Raw genomic sequence first — 22757 nt, 5'->3', positions numbered from 1 at the left:
GGAAGTGACGGCGGCGTCACCTTTCACACAACAGGGCGCGCGGGTGGGGGGCGGGGGTGGGTGGGGTTGGGGGGCGGGCGGCCCGGTGCACTCTGGGAGATGTAGTGCGTGGGGGAGGGCGCCGCCATTGCGCGCTGCCTGCAGGGGCTGTGGGGCGGACGGGTCGTGAGGTTCTGTGAGACTCCAAGAACCGTGGGGTCACTGGGGTTGGAAGAGACCTCCAAGATCACCTGGTCCAACCACCCCCCTACCACCACTATCACCCACTACACAACGTCCCTCAGCACCACGTCCAGCCTTTCCTTGAACACCCCCAGGAACGGTGACTCCACCACCTCCCTGGGCAACCCGTCCCAATGCCTGACTGCTCTTTCCGAGAAGAAATGTCTCCTCGTTTCCAACCTGGTGCAGCTTGAGGCCATTCTCTCTAGTCCTATCACTAGTTACCTGCAAGAAGAGGCCGACCCCCAGCTCCCCGCACCTTCCTTTCAGGCAGTTGTAGAGGGCAATGAGGTCTCCCCTGAGCCTCCTCTTCTCCAGACTAAACAACCCAGATCCGTCTGCCGCTCCTCATGAAGGGAAAGCACAATTAAATGGGGTGAGAGGGGGTGAAAGGCAGCCGTCCATCCCCAGGCCCCCAAGTGCCATCAGCCCCACAATGAGCCCCCACACACTGCCACCCCAGCAGAGGGGCTGCCGCGCTCTCCCCTGCCACAGAGCACCCTGGGGTGCCAGAGCACTGTAGATGCACTCCCTGCTCCAGAGGACTTCATGTCACAGTGTATGTGACCTGGTGCCATCTGCCACAGTGTCCCACAAGCCAGGGCCTGGGCTGTTGCACCTCTGTCCCCACTGGTGTGGGTCTCACCAAGCCCACCGCCACACCTATGGCAGGAGCGGCACACAGGTTTTCTTGTGCTGTTAAAACTGCGCAGTGCTGTGGATGAAGGCAGCATGGAAAGCAGGTCCAAGCCATGCTTTCACTGGTGCCAGCCCCGCCACTGTGGCGCCGTGAGGCCACTGCAATGCCGCTTCACTGAGCATGAGGGAAGCAGCTGAGCAGCATCCTGCACAGCCAGCAGAGCTGCTGCGTGCCCTTGTTATCCCTAGGTTCATGCACTGGCTCTGGACTGCACCCTGGGAAAAAAGGCAAGGGAGCGTTGCTGGCAGAGAACATCCCCTCTGCTGCCACAGCTGAATGTGGGCACCGCCAAGCCTGGAGTTCTCCTCTAGGCCCTCATCACCAGGGGCATCTGTAGCCAGCCAGACTTTGTGGTCTGCCAGCAGGTGAAAATGTATTCCTCCACATAAAAGACCATTAGCATTTAGGATGTCAAAACAGACACTTTGACATCCCTTTGAAAGCCTTTATGTCAATCATAGCTGCAATGGCTGAATGTTCTTATGAGCTTGCGCACGTTATTCCCGTGAATCAACATGTTTTATGACCTTCTCCAGCACTTTTCCCTAGTGCCAAATCTATGCGATTTGCTTCACCATATTCATCCTCCACTAAAAGGGTAAATGCTTTTGAAGTTAACACATCTGTTCAGTATATAAATCCTACCACCTCAAGCAAAATGTAAGTAATAGCCATTCTGTCAAGTTCAAATTTAGTTTTATATAGTCTTTTTTAATATATAAACTCCTAGGTGCCTGTGCAGTGTTTTATAATGCAATAATACAAAATGAGCGTCAGTTTTATCGATACTGGTGGTTTGTAATGCAATACAAATAACTTTGAAGTAAAATTTATGTTCCTTTTATTTCCTCATGTTATTGCCTAATGGATTTGCTAATATAATAATATGTATTTTTTCTTGTGTTAGTAGGTCTGTTCAGACTATTGTTTTCAGTCTAGAAGAAATTTCATTTCTAGAAGAATGATACAGTCATTCTTTTCTGGTATATGGGAGTACATTAGGAATGTTGATGCCTCATGTATTTACAGCCTCACTTTGAACAACTTTAAAACTAATGTTAGTTGAAGTACTCTATCTTCAATAGTTTGAAATTAAAATATTGCTGAAATTATCACTATAGGACCAAACCACTACACAGTAATTAAAAATCATTTATTTTTTCAGTACCTTCTACTTATCCAGACAAGGTTGATGCTTTGCTTATTTTTCATTAATTTATGTTTTTTTTTCTGACCATTTTTTTTTTCCAAAGCATCTTCTATAGTGTTTCTTTCCTACTTTTTTTTTCCTATGGCTTCACCCTTTTAATTGTTTAGTCAGATTACATGGAAGCTTTTGAATGAACAATTTATAATTTTTTTCTAATAACTTTTCAAATATGAAATTAGACTGACCAAGCTGTAACTTTTCAGATTCTCATTTTTCTCTCTTAGAGGTGTTTGTGGTGTTTGCCTAGCATACCTCTAGGATTCTGGAGTTATGTCACAGAATGGTATGACTCAGCTGTGTGACTGGTGCCTCCTTCTCCTGACCCCTGGCAGAGTGCATAGCAGAACCAGCCATAAGGTGAATACCCCTAATATGTAAGCTGGCGGTTAATGTGTACCCTTGCCCCCTTCTCTCTCCTGTGTGGGTGTGGGGACACCCTCTGACACCGTGGCTAAGCCCATCAGCATTCTCAACACCCAGCTGCAGGGTTGCCTGGAGATGGTGACACCCGTCCTGGAACAGGGAAGTGTAACAGCATGGGGAACGCTGTCTGTAAAATTCAGGCAGCAGCAAACCCTAAGTGGGACTTGGGCTGGAGGCACAGCTGGACGGCACAACCCGTGATCCCCTAGTGGCCAGGGATGTCTCCACCATCGTCTTCTTCCTCCCTCCCAGGACTGAGTGAGTGACACGTTCTTTTACATAAAGCCTGAGTCTAGGTTATGACTGTATCGTGAACCGATAGATAAGGATTTGACCCAGTCTGCAGAGGGTCTGGCCAGGTGACTGAAAAAAAAGGTGACTGAGAATTCTAGAAATTCTGTGCAACTGCAGGCTATGCTAAGTGCTAGAAAATGTAGACAACAAACTATGCTGATTGTCGATTTCTTTCTTCTGTAATATAAATCTCTAATTATAACCAGAATCGTGTGGCCTGTCTTCATTCTGCCAAGGATCTGTAAAGAATCTGTCTGTCCTCCGTAGTGTTGGGTGACAAGTTGTAAATCTCAAAATAACCTGGTTTATAGTGTGTTAAACAAACATGCGAATGATCTTTATCCGTAGTTCAATCCATATTAGCCATTTCTATGACTAAAAAATCTCTCTCTCTCTCTCTCTCTCTCTTTTCCTTTTTTTTTTTTTTTCCCTTGAATCACCTCAGTGACACTCTGGAAAAATCTGTATTCATTAAGATAGCCTGATAAGACTTCTGGACACAACATTCCACTGAGTTTGGGCATCATAATGAAGCATAGATGTTCTCCAGCTCAGGACTTTGAACAGCAGTGTTGAAGAAGGCAGAGAACATTCAGCCAGACTAAGTGTTGGCAGCCTTTCCCAGGGAGATCTGTAAAGTAGCAAACAGAGAAAAATGAATACTAAACTAATTATAGAAAAATGTGAATCATACGTTTTTCTTTTTTGAGGTAGAAGTTTGAATCATACACTTTCATTATTTAATTAAAAAACCCTCTTGTCTGAAGAAATGAGGGAATTAATAAACTGCAGGTGGCGAGACCAAGAATTCAGAAGGTGTGCTGATGTGCCAGATTGAGCAAGTAACTATTTTCCAAAAGCAGTTGATTCAGATTATAAATGAAGACCAAGGGGACCATTAGATTATCTTGTTCAAAGCTGTCTACCCAGCAGCCTGATCTATACTCAACATGCTGGAGAATCCTGTCTGGCTCCTCAAATGTTTGTGAAAATTGCTTAGTGCATTCGTACACACCCAGATATACTACCACAATGTCCTGATCATGACCAAATGATTCATCCAGGTAGAGAAGGAATTCAGATAGCTATAATGTGGCCTTTTCTGTTCTCTTATATTTAAAAAGCCTTATGAAATAACTGCTTATTCCTATAACGATAGCAATCATATGTAAGAAATCTTTTCTATGTTAGAAGACTCAGCATGTTTCCATTGCACAATGTCTTGCTCCGTGCATAAAAGGGCTTTAATGTCATGCCTAGAGCAAGGCAGATGTATGCTGTTACACAAGAGAAAAACATATCTATAGAACCACTTTGATAGGTATGCATAGTGAGACAATACCAGTGACTGTCTGAATTTTGTAAAGGAAAATAAATATGGGCTGTGCCTCAGACAGAATGATAAAGGGCTCTTCTGATAATTCTCCTCATTCTATTACTGTCTCAAGAGCAAAGGGAAGATGTAAGGAGCTAACGAAAGTCAAAATTATAGTGATAACTGTAAAATGTAATACTTAAAAACTGTAACATGCTGAATTGTGAACTGATACTAAAAATCCTTAAACCGTGCATCTGTGACACAAGGGTATCGGCTTGTTCCTTTGTTATCTTTATGTTTTCAGAGGAAGTGCACAGCTAGTACAGGATGTGCATTTATGTCTACTCAGTACTGCCTGCCGCCTTACAAGCTCCATGCCAAATCTGGTCTGCTGTGTGTAAGTTTCATACTTTTGTAGCCCCAGGAAAGTTAGCTGACTAGTGAAATCAGAGAGAACAGTGTCTGGTGAATGCTGGGAGAGAGGATTGTTGAGTTCTTTTAATCCTAATATTTTCTTTTATATTATTTTGAATTTCTGGAAGAAAGAACAAATATTAGAATTCATGGGTTTATCAGATCCATAAACCATAGTGACTTGACTTTTGCAGAATTATGAGAAGCATTCCTAAAAGGATTGCATAGTGATTTAGTGCTAAAGTAACAGTAGGTGTTAAGTACTTTGTGATTTTTTCATTTTATCACAGCATATAAATTCAACAGCATTGGCTATGTCAGTGTTTGGCTGGGAAACCTCTTCAGGAAAATGTTAAAAAAAAAAAAAGTTAAAATGTTACCTGTGTTTGTTCTTAAACATAATCCATTTTTGTATAAGTGCACCATGAGTGGAAATAACATACAAAAACATTGTTATAAGGATATTGTGTATATACTACATCTTCATGTGTAACCCAGATTTTCACAAGGAAATCTTCCATAACCTGATTTGCAAAAAATGCTTTTGTTTTGTGTTTATTTGTTAAGCAACAGTGAACATCAGGAAGTGAAACATGGTGATTTTCCCGTACTATTTAATGATCCATGGAAATCTAAAGGGTTTGCAAAGGATGAAAGCTAAACTAGCAGAAAAGTTTCTGACCTAGTGCACTATCAGTTCTGCTGTTCCCTGTGTTATACACACAGGAATATTAACAGATAATTTTAGATTACTCGTCCTTTCAGGCCACATTATCTTCCTATAAAACTGTAGACCTATGGACTATCTTATTGCTGAGGAGAAATAAAGTCTGACTGATATGTTCATAAAATGTTAACCATAGATGAAAATTTACTTTGGAACTTGGAGACAATCAGGGCAACATCCCACATGCAATTAAGGTAGATAATACTGAGTGCAGTAAAAAAATGAGAAAGCAGACAACCTAGAAATAATTCTTCCTGGTATCTAGGGGAGAATCTTCAATTACTTTTTTCTTTCTAGCATAGCATTCCACCCATCCATGCAAGACCATGTGTGCTATGTGTCACATTGACTGTAACTGTGCCATTTACAACAGCAGCTAAACTACTCCATTTGCAGGCGCACAGATGGAGCAGACACCAAACTACATGTGCTGCTGAAAAAGCACCCGTTCTTTCATTTAAGTTCCTAATGCCAGCTTCATGTATGATCCACACTGCAAGCCTCAAGCAGTGCCTGAGCTGCTAAAGGCACAATGATTTGCCTGAATGGTGGAGACTGAAGCCCTACATTCAGTTTCAGGAGAACTAGATGTCTGAAACCCTGCGTGATCCCTTAAGTAGGTATTTTGTAACTTACCTTAAGCACATATCTGTGTTAAACAATCAACAGAAATTTCATCATTAACCTACAGCATTTGCAAGCAAGACATCAGGAACTCTGCAATGAAAAAGGGAATACAACTGAAAATCATTTATTGTTAATTATTACTATTATTGCAGTCATAGGATTGATCACTTATGCATTTAGCTTTCTGGTCTGCCTCTCCTTCTGAATGTCTTCTAGCTGTATTGGAGAGAATGTTCTACAGCTTTATTGCCATGATTTTTAAAGTGCAGCAAGTGTTTTTCACTTCACATTCTTATTTTGTTTCCTCTTCATGAGTTCTTACAGGAAATCTGGCCAAGACTGTGATGCAGGATCAGCACAAATCCCTGTTTTGTTTTTCTGCCTTTTTTTTTTTTTTTCTGACAAGCAAATGTTCAGAGAAATGCAGCTTACAGTGTAGAAGGCTGGATTAAACCATTGGTCAAAGATGGGTGTGGGAGCTGCTAAGCTGTTACACCAAGAAACACTGACTCTGGGCTCTGCTGGGAATACAATCACCTCCTTAGCTTTAATCCCTGTAAAACTACCTTTGAGACTGTTATATGCCTCATATTTAAATAATATCTAGTAAATAATATCAGGGATATGAGACTAGTATTTTTGGGCAAGTGTTGCTGCCAAGAGACAGCCAGAAAAAAGAGAAAACAAAACAAAAACCTGAACATCAGCTAAGGTCAGCTAGAGATGAGAACTTAACAAAGTAAAATTGGAACACATCTCTCTTTGTAGTGCTGCAAGAGTCCTTACAGATCTGGGGCCACAAATGAACAGCCACGCAGACCTCTACTGACTGGAGAGATGTTGAGGCATGCTGTGATGACTACTTCTAGTCAGATCAAGGACTCAGTTACTTTTCAAGTTCCACAAGTTGAGCCAATGATTTTGGAACTGGATAGTGAGGAGACTCAAAAGTGAGTAATGTTGTTGCTGCCTGTAGTTAGATATACGATATGAAGCCTGTTCAGTGTGAATTCTTAGACAAGTCAAAAAGTTCATCCAAGCATTTGAAATAGAGACAATTCCATTGAAGCAACCAAGAGGGGCTGCTAGTGAATTTTGCAGGGCAGATTTTTTCATGTCTTTTTGATTTGGAGTGATGTGACATAGTATGATTGCTTGTGCAGGTACTTCCAAAGTTGTCCTCGGGCAAGATGTCATTATATCTTCTTTTATACTCTCCCTTCTCTTTCTTTCAAACACCATGTTATTTCCTCTGTGCTGTGCTGCATACTGTGGCCTTTATGCTGGAATGCCATTGCAGTTCTACTTCTCTTTTTTAATTCTTCCCCCAACAGCCCAAAATGTAGGAGACCAAAGCCATAGGAAAATAGTAAGACTGCCAATGTAGGGATAAAACGTTTGTAAGGAGTAATAGCGCCCAGTCCTTGAAGGCCCATTGCCAATATACGACAGAAATAATATTCTGTAGGGAGAATTTTACTTTGACTTCACGGTTATGTTCAAGAACTGCACCTGTGAAAAGTAAATTATTGGACTGTAACAACATCACAAGTTTGGGAACTTCTGCTACATATGTATTTCATCCAAAACATACACAGATAAGTGTATGTTACTTAATTATAATTTTCAGAACGAATGTGAAATCTTCAAGAGAATAGTTGTGGATTCCCCGTCCCTGGCAGTGCTCAAGGCCAGGCTGGATGGGGCACTGGGCAGCCTGGTCTGGTGGGAGGTGTCCCTGCCCATGGCAGGGGGGTTGGAATTAGGTGGTCTTTAATGTCCCTTCAAAACCAAACCATTCTGTGATTCTACGATAGTAGGAAATACATGCAAATCTAAAGCTGGTGATAGTCTTACTAACTGATCTTTTTTTTCACCATTTGATATGAATTTATGAAAATATATTATGTGCTCCAGTACTAAAGCTATTCCTGTCCATTAAATAAATTGGCAATTAACACTTCTAGAAGGTATGCAATTATGCAGCATTCTCATTACATTCTGAGTGTGGGGAGTGTGGGATGCAAATACCAAGTAGCTATATATCAGTAAATGGTAATGTAGCTGCTGAAATACTATTTGCTGAATGCAAAACTTGTAAAGTCAGTATAGTTTTGTTATCAGAAATTAAATCCAGGCAGGGACTGAGTTTTAGTCACTATGGCTTTCTCTTTAAATAATAGCACTGATGACAACTGGAAAGGTGTTACCTTAAGATAGTTGATACAAGTCCTTCTCTCATATTAACTGGTGTTTACTGATCTAACTTGAAGATTTGACTCTTCCAGATTTCCATCAGCTTTCAGAAACAGAGGGAGGTGGTTAGTCTGTTCAGAATTTGATTGCTGCAAGCAGATGCAACTCTCCCTCTACTTCCATATAACATATGCTTAATAAAACAGTTCAGACCTTCCACCAGTCTTTAGAAGGTCAGCATTGCTTTACAATATTTATTTATGTACAGAGACCAATTGAACTATTTACATTTGGAGCTCATTTTGGTTCTAGGAAACCCTCTTTTTGTGAAAATAGTTTTTACTCGTGGTGGGAGCAGAGGAGTAGATGGCTATCAATTTCATCTCCTTGAATGCTGTAGCTGTAAAGTGTACTCTGTTAAGTGAAGACTCACTTAGATCTATCTATTTTTATATTTCATCTTCAAGTTGCTTCAGCAGTTCACAGACAACAAGCTACTGAGAATGCTTTGATGCTGAAATTGCAGCTGCTTTTGAATTTCCAAGATGGACAGGATAGGAATAAATGGTTGGTTTAGTCAGTTATGCCTTTGTTACTGGTGCTGGTGGCACACTCGCATACTCTTGCCCTAAGAAGGGCACACAAGATTTTTTCACAGTTCAGCATTCCAGGTCTATAATATCTGAAAAGAAGTATCATCAGCAATCAATCTGCAACATCATGTATTTGAAGCCACATTTTTTTTTAAAGTTTGTCAAACTCCATTTCATGTAAAATGATCTCCATCTTGCACTCAGCTATCTGAATCTACCCCTAAGCTCTTCTAACATCTGTTGCAGACCATGATGTTGGCAGCCACTGCTATATATCAGGAAAATAAGGCAACATAGAGCCACAAAAAGGAATTTGACTGAAAATACATTGTCAATTTTTTCATCACAACTCAACAGATCTTGAAAAAAGCCTTTTGCATACAAAATCCCTCTCATTCATTGGCTGGACCCAGTTTTCACTTCAGTTTTCATGTATTTTACAACAGGTTAGCAAAAAACAGCTTTGAATTTCCTGTAAAGTTCACAGTATGTTGTCACTGAAGCCTATGCACTATGCTGTTATAGTTTCCATTCTCCAGCTAGGGTTCAGTGCAATGAGCTATGCTTGGATGACCTGTTATAAATCATTAACAAGAACATGTTTTTATGGGTATTTCTGGTGAGAGACCTTTACTGTCACCTGGAGTGAACTGCTGTGAATTTAGCAAATGAATCATTTTCTTCCACATCTCCTGAGGAGAGTTATTGGGTATAAAGACATTAATGGGAGTTGTCTGTATTGCTGATATTCTAAAGTTATAATTACAGCTACACCCTCTTTAAGGCCTGGTCTGTTAATGTGAAGAGAACTGTCTAAATACAGCAAAATCAGAGGGGTTGTTTAACCTATTGAACTCATGAACTCATATTCCTTAGTCCAGATCTTTAATCGCTTTAGTTATGCACAGACTCAGTGCCCAGTACTGGAAAGCCTAAAACTGCCTGCTGAATCCCAGGTGCAACTGCATCATCCCTGTGGAAAGAGGGATCAGGGATCACTGTGTGGAATATGAGATCCATGTAGGAGATCTGTACAGCCAGCCAGCTTCGCGCACTGTGTGATTATGTTTGTTTTTCCTGGTTTATTGTCTACCACACCAGGAGCCTAAGCAGAACCAAACCAAAGGCATTTTCAGTTTTCTTCTGTAGATCACAAGACTGCTAAGTATTACTAAATATGCTAAAGCACACAAAAGTATAGAAGATTTCCTATACCTATGATCTCAACCACTTCTTCTTAACGACCTCTTAAGTACGTACCATTAGGTAATTTGCTCGTCCTCAGACAATATGATGCCCACAGGTCTTAGGCCCACTGAGGTGGTGTGGAACTTGTAGGCTGACACAGTTATTGCAGGATAAGTGCAGAAAGGAAACGGAGCCAACAAGGAACTCAGAACATACGTAGATATTCAGCAATAGGGTCAGTTTGAACTTGTAACGTGTGCAATGATTATAACTGAGGACATGTCTGATGGAAAAAATGATTTTCCTTGTTAATTACAGTGTGAGACAGATAGGTTAAAGTAGAGAAAGATACTGCATTATTAAAATAGAATTTCCAAGAAGGAAAACAAAGCATCTATTTAAAAAATCGGAGCTTCTTTTAGACCCATTGTTATTTTTTAAATAGACAGCTGTGTGTATCAGCTGTTCCTTAGTTCACTGAAGCAAACTCCAGGACTCAGTGTCTGAAGCAACATCTTTTGTTGCTTCCTTTGAATTCTGTCAAGTATGCATTTGGCTATCTTGCACTGCTCTGGCAGAAGACCAATATTGCACTGCTCTCCCTCTTTCCGGAGTTACTTTAACTAAGGAACTTGTGGTTCCGATTATTTTGCTGAATCTATTTTATTGTAACATATATTCTTAGTTTTCACTTATATTAACCTTTATTTACAGCATTTAACCAAAGTTTAAGTTTAAGCATTAAGTCAATGGCCTGTTTTTGTTGTAAATTAGTCCTCTGTAAAGTATGAGTAAGTTCACTGAGTTGACATAGTTACAATGTTATAAAATGAGAATACATACAAGAATAATCAGTGGAGACTTACAACCTGCTGATGGACTTTGAATTCCCTGTTTGTGACATCCTTCAGTCCCAAGAGCAAAGACACTGAAGTCTTGAGATCTTGTGACAGAATTTGTGCTGGATCCACGTTCTGCCTCTGTTCTCTCATTATTTGCACACGTTGCAAATCACTACAGCAGACTTTACCAGAGTATAATTGCCAACAGCCTCATAATTCCATGTCCATCTGGGATTTTTTTCAGAAATGTGTATGATACCAATTACCAATCTAGATAACAGAAACAGTAAACATCAGTTAATTTCCAAATTTCCTTCACATTGGCATTTCTGTGCTGTTATGCTTTGAGAAGTTTGATACATATCAAAAAGTGTACAGTTTATGCTCAATATGAAGGGAACAGGGCTGTTATTTCCCCCAGAACCATTTTTCCCCCCTGCTAGGAAAGAGAGTGAGTAGTAACAGGATGATAATTATAAAAATTATTTTCTTTGAAACTGAAGACTTGTCCAAATTAGAGCTGATAACTGCCTCCTGCAGTGAGACTAGAACATTCTCAACAACTAAGAAAATACTTGCAGTGGAAATCAAAATTAAGATTTAGGACAATTATTTCATTAGAAGCTATGGATAAAGCGCTACAGGAGCCTTCTAATTAACGGAGGCAGGCTGTAAGAAACTGAATGTTTAGAATTTTATACTATAAATTTTACAATTATTTAGAATTTTATACTATAAATTTTACAATTATTTATTTAAAAAATGTGGAAGTTGATTTTTTTTCCACTCAGAAATGGGAATGCTTCAGACAGAAGTTTAAACATATTTAGGGGGTCATACATTTCTAAAACAACTGAATTAGAACCATCTACACCCACAGCCAACATATATTCCTTACCACTTGCTTTAAGATGGAAAAAGTTTCTTCCTCAAGAAACCTTGAGGCAGAACAATGGTCTTAGGTAGGGTGAATGTTATAGGGCAAGATGCTTATGGCTTATAATTATGAATGTGGTTAAGGCCTTCCTCTCAACATTGTCAAGGTTGTAATAGCTATCATGTAATGTAATACTAAATAATGTAATAAACAGTAATCATCAGCACAGTGATAGCTGGTAACAGAACTGCTGCTTCTCATCTCTGTAAGGCAACTGAGGGTCTGCAGGTGTCTCTGCATACTATTGGGAGCAAATACTAACTTTTCAGCAGTGACCACTGTGGATTTCCATCCTCATCAGGAAGTTAGCTGATTTATAAGTCAGCTGTTTCAGCTCACTCTGTCTGGACCCTTTATTCTTCAGTAGTTCTGAGCTGCGAGTCTCAGCTGTGCTCAGTGGTATAACATACAGCTCGTAGGCTCAGCACTGGTTAATTAAGCGTTGTGCATGTCCCTCTGCATAGCTGCAGAAGAAATGGGAATGGAATACTGCTCTTTATTTCATAGTATTTCCGCCTGGGTTGCAGTAACTGGTAAGACACCAATTGTCAGTTACTACTGAGCTGTATCTTACTCCTCTCCCTGTTCATAGAGCTGTACCTGCTGCATTTCTTTTTAGCTGCTTCAGTGCTCATTTAGGAATTGACAGACCTGATGTGTACCAAATACTTCCAGCAAACCCTGTAGGGCTTTATTAGCACTGAAAATCAACAATTTATCTTGAGGCAGCAGGCTCAGCAAATAATCTGTCTCTTGCAACAGTACAGGACATCATCACAGTTCTGAGGGCTTGGTTCCAGCTATGAGGCCTGGCAGAGTACACAGAGATTCACTTCACTAACAACATAAGCAACATGAGCACGTCCCACTTCAAACAAACAAACAAACCAGTCCCTGTCAGACATCTGTTTCTGCTTTCTTCACTGTGTCCTCAGAGACTATGGAATAAAACTTCAGATCTTTGTCCTTCTTTCCACTGGCTTGAGTGTAGCACATCCTGACGATAAACCCTGAGGTCAGCAGTTCCATTTCTCGTGCCCAACAAGACTTTCGACCAGAAGCATGAAGCTCGTCTATGCAGGAGACAGTCTCAGGCCACAGAGCTAAGCAGTGTAAATCTCACCACCTTAAACTCTGCAGGCATACTGCTTTTAAACACTTATTTCTCCATAAACATCCATGAACATGTACTTTGAAGGAAATCTATCTCAAGCAAATCGCTGTCAAAGTAAAACATTTCATGCATGAACAGTTCCCTCTCTGAGGAAGGGGTAAGAAAACAGCTTCACACAAATGTTCTCAGGCATCTCAGTGATGACAATGTGGAAAGAAAACGTAGCAGAGATAAATGGCTGCCACCAGTAGGTAGAGCTCCATGGCTTTCGTGCATCTACACTGCTTTAAATGTAAGGAGATCTGGACATTGACCTCCGGCATAAGCTGTCGAACTGGCAGATTCTCCACAAGTTTTAATGCCAGCTGACGTAACCCAGAGCAGCTGTGCAAGAGGAGCTCTGCAGTGCTCAGGCGCTCAGCCTGGGTACACCACCCTCTAAGCAACCACGAGATAAAGCATAAGTGCAAAAACCTGCTAGCTCAGCATTTTTGTGAATGGAGAAGTACCTTCCCCCTCTGGCTGTGTTCACAAAATGAGGACTCGTTGGCCCACCCCTCCCCACTGGCTGTACCACTGCCTCCAGCTCTCTGGGGTGACCGGCGCCTGGCACGACCCGAAATTCAGCCCTCGCGCCTGGCACTCCTTGCCGTTCCGCGTGACAAAACGTTTCTGTTCGCAATTAGTTAACCCAGAAATATTTTGGCCACTTTTGCTGGAGGGGTTTGCTTTGCTTGCAAGGTCGTTTGGAATGAGCTCCCTGAACTTTGAACCGTGTCTGCACAGCGAGATAAACAAGAGCAGTATAAATACCGCAGCCCTGCTCCCCACGCTGCTTTCGTCTGCGGCGCAGCGGAGCGGGGCTGCCAAGGCGAGTGGGGAGGAAGGGGTAAGTCTGCTGTTTTCACTTTGACAAAGAGCCGGGACTTCAGATTTGGCAGGGTGTCCGCTTGTTTCTCCGGCTGAAAAGGCCGACTGTGGAAATTTCCATTGGAAAACGAAATCGAAGGGAAGTGTTGAGTTGGAGCAGAGCTCCCGTCTGGAGGCTGCATAGGCAGAGCAGCATCGCCAGATGTCCCAGGAGCTTCACACCTTCCTGACGGAGCCCCGTAAAGGTGGACGGCTTCCCAGACTTGTGGAAAGAGTGAACAGCTGCCTCTGCTGACGCTTATTGGGCCACTATCTCATCCTCAAAGTGTTGTACACAAAAACGATTTTGGTAGAACTGCAGGCAGGGAACGTGGGGACAGCAGAATTTCTCAAAATGATGCTGGCTCTGCAGCAGCTGCCTCTTGTTTGAAAGATCAATAATTAAAAGTTTTTTTTTTTTTTTTTTTTTTTTTTAGAATGTGACAAGATTGGTGATAAGCATAGCCTATATCAGAACTTACTGTTTCCAAAACATCCTGTGTTTACTATCAGACTCTGATGTGTGTGTTGGAATTATACAATTCTGCAGCCTAGGATGTGTTTGGGAACGGTTTTAATACTTTATTTGAGAGTTTCCTGCACGTATTAAGCCAAAATTATTATGCTATTGGAATAGAAGGATAATTACAGAATTTCTTGTATGTTTTGATTTTCATAAACATTAAATGGACTCAGTGTGGTCAGGAGTTTTTGTAAGATATGGGAAATCTGAAACTTGAGTTTTCATTTCCTGCTTTTGCAAAATTGTTTCTATTCCTGTATTCTTCAGAGATTTCTCAACGGGATCCAAGTGCTACAAACTGACTTTTAAAAAATTTTGTCTTTTTTTTTTTTTTTTCCTGCTAGGATCTGTAATGCTTGCTATGTATCAAAACACTCTGGTGGTGCAATTTCTTTTAAGTCAGTGGACTTGCTGTTGAGCGGGTTGGATTCATACCATAATCTGGAGTGAAATGGCCTGGATTCTTACTGGTGTAAACTAGCTCAGCACCACTGATTTCAAAAAACAGGAAATGGGGCTGTTTAGTAGCATTAAAAGAAATTTCAGTTATTCTGAACACTTTTCAACAACAACAACAAATTATAATCTACTTAATATACAAGAACTCAACTGCAAAATGGAAGAAATATGATTAAGGAGTCAACAGTAGTTCAATTTTATGTCCTTTTATTTTATTTACTTTTTTACTTTACTGTTTTGTTATGGGAATTTCAGGGTCTGAACTTCGTTTAGGCATTGATCTCATTTTGTTTATTTTCTCTCTTTTCAGATAAAGCCCCGCCATGTGGGCAGGGCTGGGGCTAGTTCTGGTTCTCTGTCTCCTCCCAGGAGGAGGGACAGAGACCCAGAACTGCCAGGAGCCCCCCGAATGGCGCGTCGGGGAGGAGAACCCGATGCTGAACTCGAGGGGTTCGGTGACGGTGGTGGCTCTCCTCCAAGCTAGCTGATATCTGTGCCTCCTGCAGGCTTCCAGGTGAGCGTAAATCTCTTTCCCAGTGTTCGTTAAAACATGAGTGGTCGATTTTTTAACGCCATCTGAGGATAATAATACATGTGCCTAACTACAGAGGCACTCAGTGAACACTAGCTTCCTCAAAAGCCATTGGCAATCCCAGCTGGCGTATGTGGCCTGGTGTAGGAGGATTGTGTGCCAGTGGCAAAGATTCTTCAGCTCTTAGCTTCATCCTGACTAACAGATCATGTTCTCCAGATGGTATTTACAGCATCAGATATGATCAACTTGACATTAATGAAACCCAAAACACACAGAAAGCCAACAGAAACAGTTCCTCAAGAGAGATGCTTCAGCTAGGAACAGATAATTAATGTAGTAACATGCTGAAGCCAAGAAACATAATTCTCTGACTTGGCTAGAACATCTGAAACAGACCAGTTATCACTCATTTTTTATGTAAAATCTGTAAAGGGAACGACAAATCAAAATGCATGTTTTTAATGTGCTATCCCAGCCTCTATTCAGAGGTTCTAGGTACAAAAAAAAATAATCCAGAAGATCCAGTAGGAACTGGCCTTGCAAAAACTGAACAGGCATTTAAGGGAATCATCTCTGTTAAATTTTTGTCTAGGTCCTGAGATGTTAGTGCACTGGTTTCTTGAACCTACCTCAGCAGAAATAACTAGGTACCATGACAGTAACAGGAGCAAGAAAATAACTTTGAGCTGACCCAAACAGGAATTACATACAACCCTTGGATTAATTTAGTGGTTGTGAAATCACTTTGGCTTAAAAATTCATACTGCTGGTTTCACAGCTTGATTTTGATCACTGTAATAACACATGTGTTTTCTCCCCTAGGCTGCATAAGTTCATATAATAATAGTCTTTTCAAATTTTTCAAGAGATGGATTTTGAAAAAATGGTAAATTTCTACCTCCATCAAAGTCAAAAGTGAACTTTGTGGTTGGCTTTCATGGTAGTTGGACTTGATTCCATGCATTTTAGAAAGGCTGTATTCTTTCAAGTTCTAGAGTACCTCCTGAAAGTGAAAAAACGAAAGTGTTTTGTAGAGTAATTTATTTGGAATGATCCTGGTCAAATGAACGAAAATGTTTTACAGCAAGAAAGCAGCTTTCTGTACTAGGTAGCAAGGAAAAAGGGATTTGTGATGGAACAGAAAAAGAGGAAGACTGATTCCTGCCAGCCAGGTTTTGAACACACTCTATATAGCCATTTTTTCAATCCTGCTAATGTAACATCCCTTTTCTGACTATCATGTCTGACTGCTATACAAACCTATTATATTGTAAAGGTTTGCTTTCTTGATTGTTTGTCTTCCTGATATATTCACTCTGTGCATTCTTTAACCAACTATGTGACCCAAAGCTCAGCATTTGAATAAAGACATCTCATAAGCTATCTCTGTTAGACCATGAAGAGTGTGAAAGAACTGCAATAAAAATATCACTGAATTCATCTGAAAACAGATGTCTTCTTTACTTAGCTTTCTAAGCTTTTGTAGAGCCTGGCTTGGTGACAGTATAGGATCATGCTGTCATTTAGATCGGAAAAGACCTTCAGGATCATCAAGTCCAACGACATAATGGATGGTTATGGCAAATAGCAGGAATGTTTTAATATTTTTAGATAGTTGACATTAAAACTCAGAGGGAAAAAAATAGCTGTAATGTAAGGAACATGGAACACGTTACATTTTGTTGAGTGTGGAAATTAACTTATGTCTGGAAGCATGCATACATTTAAGAATAATGTTTTTGTATTGCAAAGCAAAAAAAATCTTACAATTCCCGATGGATTTATGGTCTTGCTTCTTCACATTCTCCTCTAGACTGGAGGACCTGCGAGTGAAGCTAGAGAATGAAGGACTTGTCAATGTCTCGTATGTGGTTGTCAACCATCAAGGAGCTTATTCCCAGAAGAAATTTCACCTACTGAAAGAAAGTGTTTCAGAGTACATTACCGTCTACCAACAAGATGAACAGCAAGCTGATGTGTGGACCACCTTAAATGGAAACAAAGATGATTTTCTCATCTATGACAGGTCTGTGTTTAAAAGGAAAAACAGGAAAATAATTGGACATACTTAGAGTAATGCTTTGTGAATCTCTATATTAATTCATTAAAATAATCTCCTAACAAAGACGTTATAATCTAAGTTGCACTGAGTAAAGCACTTGCACTTTTACTGGAAAAAGGAAGCTACAAAAAGAAAAGTCTGCTTTTGCATAAGTGAGTTTGGGATAAGTACATTCTTCTTCATAATTACTCTTCTTCATAATCTACTGCCTAATATTTACTGCTATTAATTTTAGAATAACATAATTGAGTGTAGAATTTGATGATTCTGGTCTTAAGCTGTTTTTATTCTCTGACAACTTCATTACATCCATGTATCTGAAAGTAGAACCAGAAAAGATACCTGAGCTACCTGACTTCTCACGAAAACATTTTGGCCGAAGTTGCTGAAAGTGTCACTGGGACATGTATCTTTTGGCAGAACTAGTAATAAATATTTAATTGAAATCCTGATTTTCTGGTTTTGAAGTGATGGAAATTATTTGAAAATTCTTGCACTTATAAGATGTCCATCTCAGTTACTATTATGCTAGCGTAAAGAACATTCTCAGTTCATACTGAAGCATAATGAAGTTTGTTATAGAAAGTTATTTAACCTCTTTTTTTGTTGTTGTTCTTGGGTAACATGATGAAATTAGGAATCAAATGCTAAATTAGGGAGCAAATATGCCCCGGTATGGAAGGTTGCTGTTGTATGACAGACAAACGGAACGAGACTGTATATTGTCCATGGAGGGGCCCTAAAGCTGATACCAGGCCCACATTTAAAGGTTGAACAGTTCTGTGCTGTCGACACATAGGATACACCTACACTGACACTGCTAATTGGTTTGGCAATAGTTTGGCTGTGATCCATTTTGGTTCTAGGAATTTTTGTTCTGCCAATCCCTGGTCCTAGATGTGTACTGCAAATGTGTAGCGAGCTAAGGTTGGAGGAACTTCTGTTGACATTGCAGGCAGGGCGCATAAGAAGGTGCCCTTGTGTACAGTTTACACTTTTATTCCAGCTGGTCAAGGACATACCAGAACATTAATGTACAGACTGGGGCAAATACGCACTGTAAAAATCCCCTCATGCACACCAGATCACTAATGGAGATAGATCACAATGCTCATTCCCATTAAAAAAAAAAAAAAAAAAAAAAAAAAAAAGTTGCATTAAAACATTCCTTCTATCAGAGTGCATGTTAGGGAAAGGTTCTGCACCCAGAGGGTGGTCGGGCACTGGGACAGGCTCCCCAGGGCAGTGGTCACAGCACCCAGCTGCTGGAGTTGAAGGAGTGTTTGGACAATGCTCTCAGACATTTGGTTTGTTTTTTGGGTGGTCCTGCGTGGAGCCAGGAGTGGGACTCGATGAGATGTGTGGGTCCTTCCAACTCTGATATTCTATGGTTCTTTGGATACAAAAACCAAGTGGTGATTTGTACCACTACGCAAACAGCCCTCCTCATTAGCAAAATAGGTCTTGCTAATGTGTACCTTTGGTAATCTGGGTGCAGCTGAAGCTGAGTTTTCTGCCCATAGAGTTGTTATGTCAGTCAGAAATCAGGCTTCACACTATGACTGACGCAGCTGAGCAGACAGGTATTTGTAAGGCAGATACTATTTTTTACTGTAAGTTTCTTGGAGAAAAATGCTCTCTGTTGGTCTGTACATTAAGGGTGGACTGACGTGTAAAATAAGGTATGCTAAGAAGAAATATTTAATTTTATATATATTTTTATGTGTATGTAACCATGAAGTTCTTTCTCTTCTTAGATGCGGCCGCCTAGTGTATCACCTGGGTCTTCCCTATTCCTTCCTGTCTTTCAACTACGTAGAAGAAGCTATTAAGATTGCATACTGTGAAAACAAGTGTGGAAATTGCTCTTATACGGTATTTTCTAGTTTCATTCTATATATACTAAGAAAGTAAGCTGGATTTGAGTGGTACTTACAATTTTTTTCTTCAGTGTGATTAATCCCAAAAGACATTATTTTGAGGCTACACATTTCGTGGGTCTAACAGAGAACATTTACATATTTTTGAAAATGAATTAGATGTAATTTAGAATAGACTGATTATTTAAATTCCTGCCCTTGACATAAATGCAAATCATTTTCAGAAATCTAAATACAACTTTGTATGGTAATTCTGTTTCTGGAGCTAGTGAGCATTTAGATACTGTTTTTGGGGACAGGTAGGTAATTAAATAATATTTTTGTGGGAAACCTGGGAGCCAAATCTGAGCTGGTGTGAGTTACTATTCCTTTTAGTTTATATTTGAATGTATACAACATACAATAATATATTGTATATAAATAAATGTAAATGTATGCAGTATACAATAGTTAATTTTAAAAACTGATAATACAGTGTGACAATTATTACCATTATGAAAAAAAAAAAGGTAGCTTTGTTTTACATGTAACTAGGGATCAAAAATACTTCAAGGATTACCAAGAAACGTACATACATAGTCATGAAAGTTCGACAAGAATCATTGTTTTGGTTTCTATCATACAGCTTTCCAGCTAAATGTAGGCCTCAGGCAGGTCAGATATGGGAATATTTTCATTAGTTATTATGTAAATTATATTTTCTAAAATTTAATGTTAAGAGGCCTGTCCAGCTTTCAGTGTTGTAAAACAAGGTTCCTTTTGATACATTCATATCTTCTTTTCTTTTCAGCAAAGCAGCACTTTCAGAAACAAACACTTTTTTTTTTTTTCCTCTGGGCTAGCTTTAGGGGGAACAATTCAAAGTATTTAAATGCTAAACACCACATATGATGTTCAGAAGGCACAAAGCACCTTTGCGCCTAGCTCACGTTCAGCCCCTAGTGCTTACAGAAATAATCACAGTTGGAATCATGCAGTCTGATAAACACAACAGTTTGGGAACTGAAATAAGACATGAAAAGTATGTAACAGAAAATCTTCCCTGCCCTATTACACAGAGTTACAGCCAACCAGGCAGCAGTGACACATGAATGTGCTTTAATCTTCAGATGGAGAAACCATTTTGAACAACTTTGCCAGCTGCCATGTTCTTATTTAAAGAAAGCTTTAATTTCAGCAACTGAACATACATTGCTGACTAGTTTATCTATTTTTATGGAAAAATCTTCCTCAGTCCAACTCGTAGTGGTATGAGATTGGTTTTCATAGCTGCTCCACTGGCGTGCTTACCTGTGCCTGAAGTGTACAACCACAGAAAAGTGGCAGTTAAGCTAGGGATGTGGGTGATACAGGGGATTTTTGTGCCTTGAACAAATCTTGGAGGCAGATGTTTCTTCCCAGTTTTTCTTTTGTAATTGCATCACCTCTCAGAGGGTGTGGTAGGCTCTGTTCCTGAAGCCAACATGTTTGGATTTCCCCTCCCCACCCACCTCCAGGGCAGACAGGTTACAGAGTGAACTTTTTTGGATAGTCTTTGTATTTTCTTGATTTTTGTTGGAAGCTGGAATGTTAAATGCATTGTTCTTTTCTGCAAGGAAATACAGACTGTAGCTCACCCCTTACATTACTCTATGAGTTTTTCAAAAATACTTATAAACAGCAGTTTAAAATATCTCATTGCTTGAGTTCTAAGTACTGTGAAAATACTTAGGTGATTAATATTTACAAGTAGTTTAATTAAATACAATGCTTTGTATAAACTTCTGTTTTGCAGGAACCTGATATTGATGAAACATGTGAAAACATCACTAAAAAAGCAGATGAAAAGCTATCAGAGGTAGAACCCAAACCAAGTGGTCAACACTCAAATCACCACCAACAACCGCGCAAACACAGACACCACCACCACCACCATCGTCATTCCAAAAATCAGCACCATCAGGCTCTTTCTGAATCTCAAAGACGTCATCCTCACAGCGGTCGGCGTCATAGAGTTTTTGACCATAACATACATGATCAGACAGGTAGCCATGAACAGGTAGAAATTGTTCATCCAGGAGATGGTGTGGAAATTCTTAGGCAAAGTACAAAACTATGAAAAAAAGGGAAAGCCAGCTGTAAAAACCAGTTAACCTGAAATTGGCAGACAGCATCGTCAGACTCAACATCTAGTAGTTGATGTTGTCATTGTCGACACCTTTTGTTTGAAGAGCTAGGAAATTCTGTCACTTGACAGTGTCGTGGAGCACTTCCAAATTCTTGCAGGTGACACGGCCAGCTGTTAGCAGAGGACATCACTGAGTCCTGACAGTGACGTCTGCTCACTGCTGCCTGAGAGTCACCAGCAGCAGGAGCAAGTGAAACTAGCGACACCTGACAGTGACAGGAAAGGGCAGGAAACTGAGCATGAAAAACAAACTAAGCACCTTAAAAATGCAAGGATGGCCTATTGCCTAAATTCATTTAATTGCAATAGTGGAAAAATGATAGATTAAGTATTTCCATTGCTCCCAAATGAAAATTAGACCAAGACAGGTGACAGGAGTGTAGAGTTAAGGTTTTGCAAAGAGCAGTGCTCTTGGAATTACACAATACCTGTCAAACTCCATCAACAAAAAGTTTATTAATATAAAGGAATTTAATTAACCCAGAGTTTGTTTTTCAGTTCTATGTGGGAGGTGTCGGCATTCTTGATTAATTTGTCTTCCTTGTTTCTCTTCTAACATTCTGCTTGCATTTGTGAGGACAGGAACATAAACTATGACCTAGGGGTTCCTGTCTGATGTTTTGCAATCAAGAATAGAAGAAAAGCAAAACAGACACTTTAATCTTTTTTTTTCTTTTTTTTTTCTTTTTTTTTTATTAAGATGGAATATACTCAAAAGCTTTTTCTGACCTGGGGATACAAATTATGTACAAGAAAAGCTTATTTCTAAACGGTGTGCCAAAATAACTTTTTAACTCAAGTGTAAGATACAAGCAATAATTGCATTATTTTAAAATCACAGTTATATGCTTTACTTTTGTGGGTTAGGTGCAGTATCAGGATCCACTGATACATTCTACTACAGTTAGTAAAATCACACTGAATCAATAAGATCATGTCTGAAGTGAGAAATGTTAACAATTCTTTGTGCAGAATCAATGTTTGTAACAAGAAAGGGACAAAACAAACTCAGTCTTGGTTTAGTGTTTATCTTCATTTATGGCAGTACTGAATTTGTTAAATCTGTATTGATTAGTAAGGTAATATACCACTGACATTTGTGTAATTTCTCTGTTTGTAGCTTAGCATTCTCTAATTTTATTTAACCAAGCTGAATTACAGATACAGTTGTGCAAAGGATTCCTGAATGAACAGAGTATTCAAGAAAGGAAAGCTGCTTTGAAAGCATACACCATAAGTAATGATGATTTAATAGGAAAACTATTACTCCTGCGAAACCTGAATCTTTTTATGGTGAATGCTAATAGCAAGAAAGTAGTACTGGATATAAACAGAATGCATACTTTTGGAATATATGAAATGAGAATTTTCAATAAAAAGTATTCAGTAGTTCTTCATATGTTGTTTTTACTTTCAC

At 39.8% G+C, this 22757-nt stretch overlaps 1 protein-coding gene and 1 long non-coding RNA gene across 2 annotated transcripts; one reads left to right on the top strand and one right to left on the bottom strand.

The window, feature by feature from the left end:
- Positions 1–3254: 3254 nt before the first annotated feature.
- LOC121061375 lies at positions 3255–13402 on the bottom strand. The gene is made up of 4 exons (XR_005815063.1): positions 11653–13402; positions 10779–11024; positions 5945–6025; positions 3255–3480 (listed from the first exon to the last, which is right to left on the bottom strand). It is a non-coding gene; the product is annotated as an uncharacterized LOC121061375 (long non-coding RNA).
- Positions 13403–13561: 159 nt separating this feature from the next.
- LOC121061373 (selenoprotein P) lies at positions 13562–22729 on the top strand. Its single transcript, XM_040540096.1, has 5 exons — positions 13562–13694; positions 15007–15210; positions 17045–17257; positions 19051–19168; positions 20948–22729. The coding sequence occupies exons 2-5, from the start codon at positions 15020–15022 to the stop codon at positions 21593–21595; spliced, it is 1170 nt and encodes a 389-aa protein (XP_040396030.1). The 5' UTR covers positions 13562–13694; positions 15007–15019; the 3' UTR covers positions 21596–22729.
- Positions 22730–22757: the final 28 nt, after the last annotated feature.

This window comes from Cygnus olor, chromosome Z (genome assembly GCF_009769625.2).
Source record: "Cygnus olor isolate bCygOlo1 chromosome Z, bCygOlo1.pri.v2, whole genome shotgun sequence".
NCBI classification, from domain to species: Eukaryota; Metazoa; Chordata; class Aves; order Anseriformes; family Anatidae; genus Cygnus; species Cygnus olor.
This window is presented reverse-complemented; position numbering and strand designations above follow the sequence as displayed.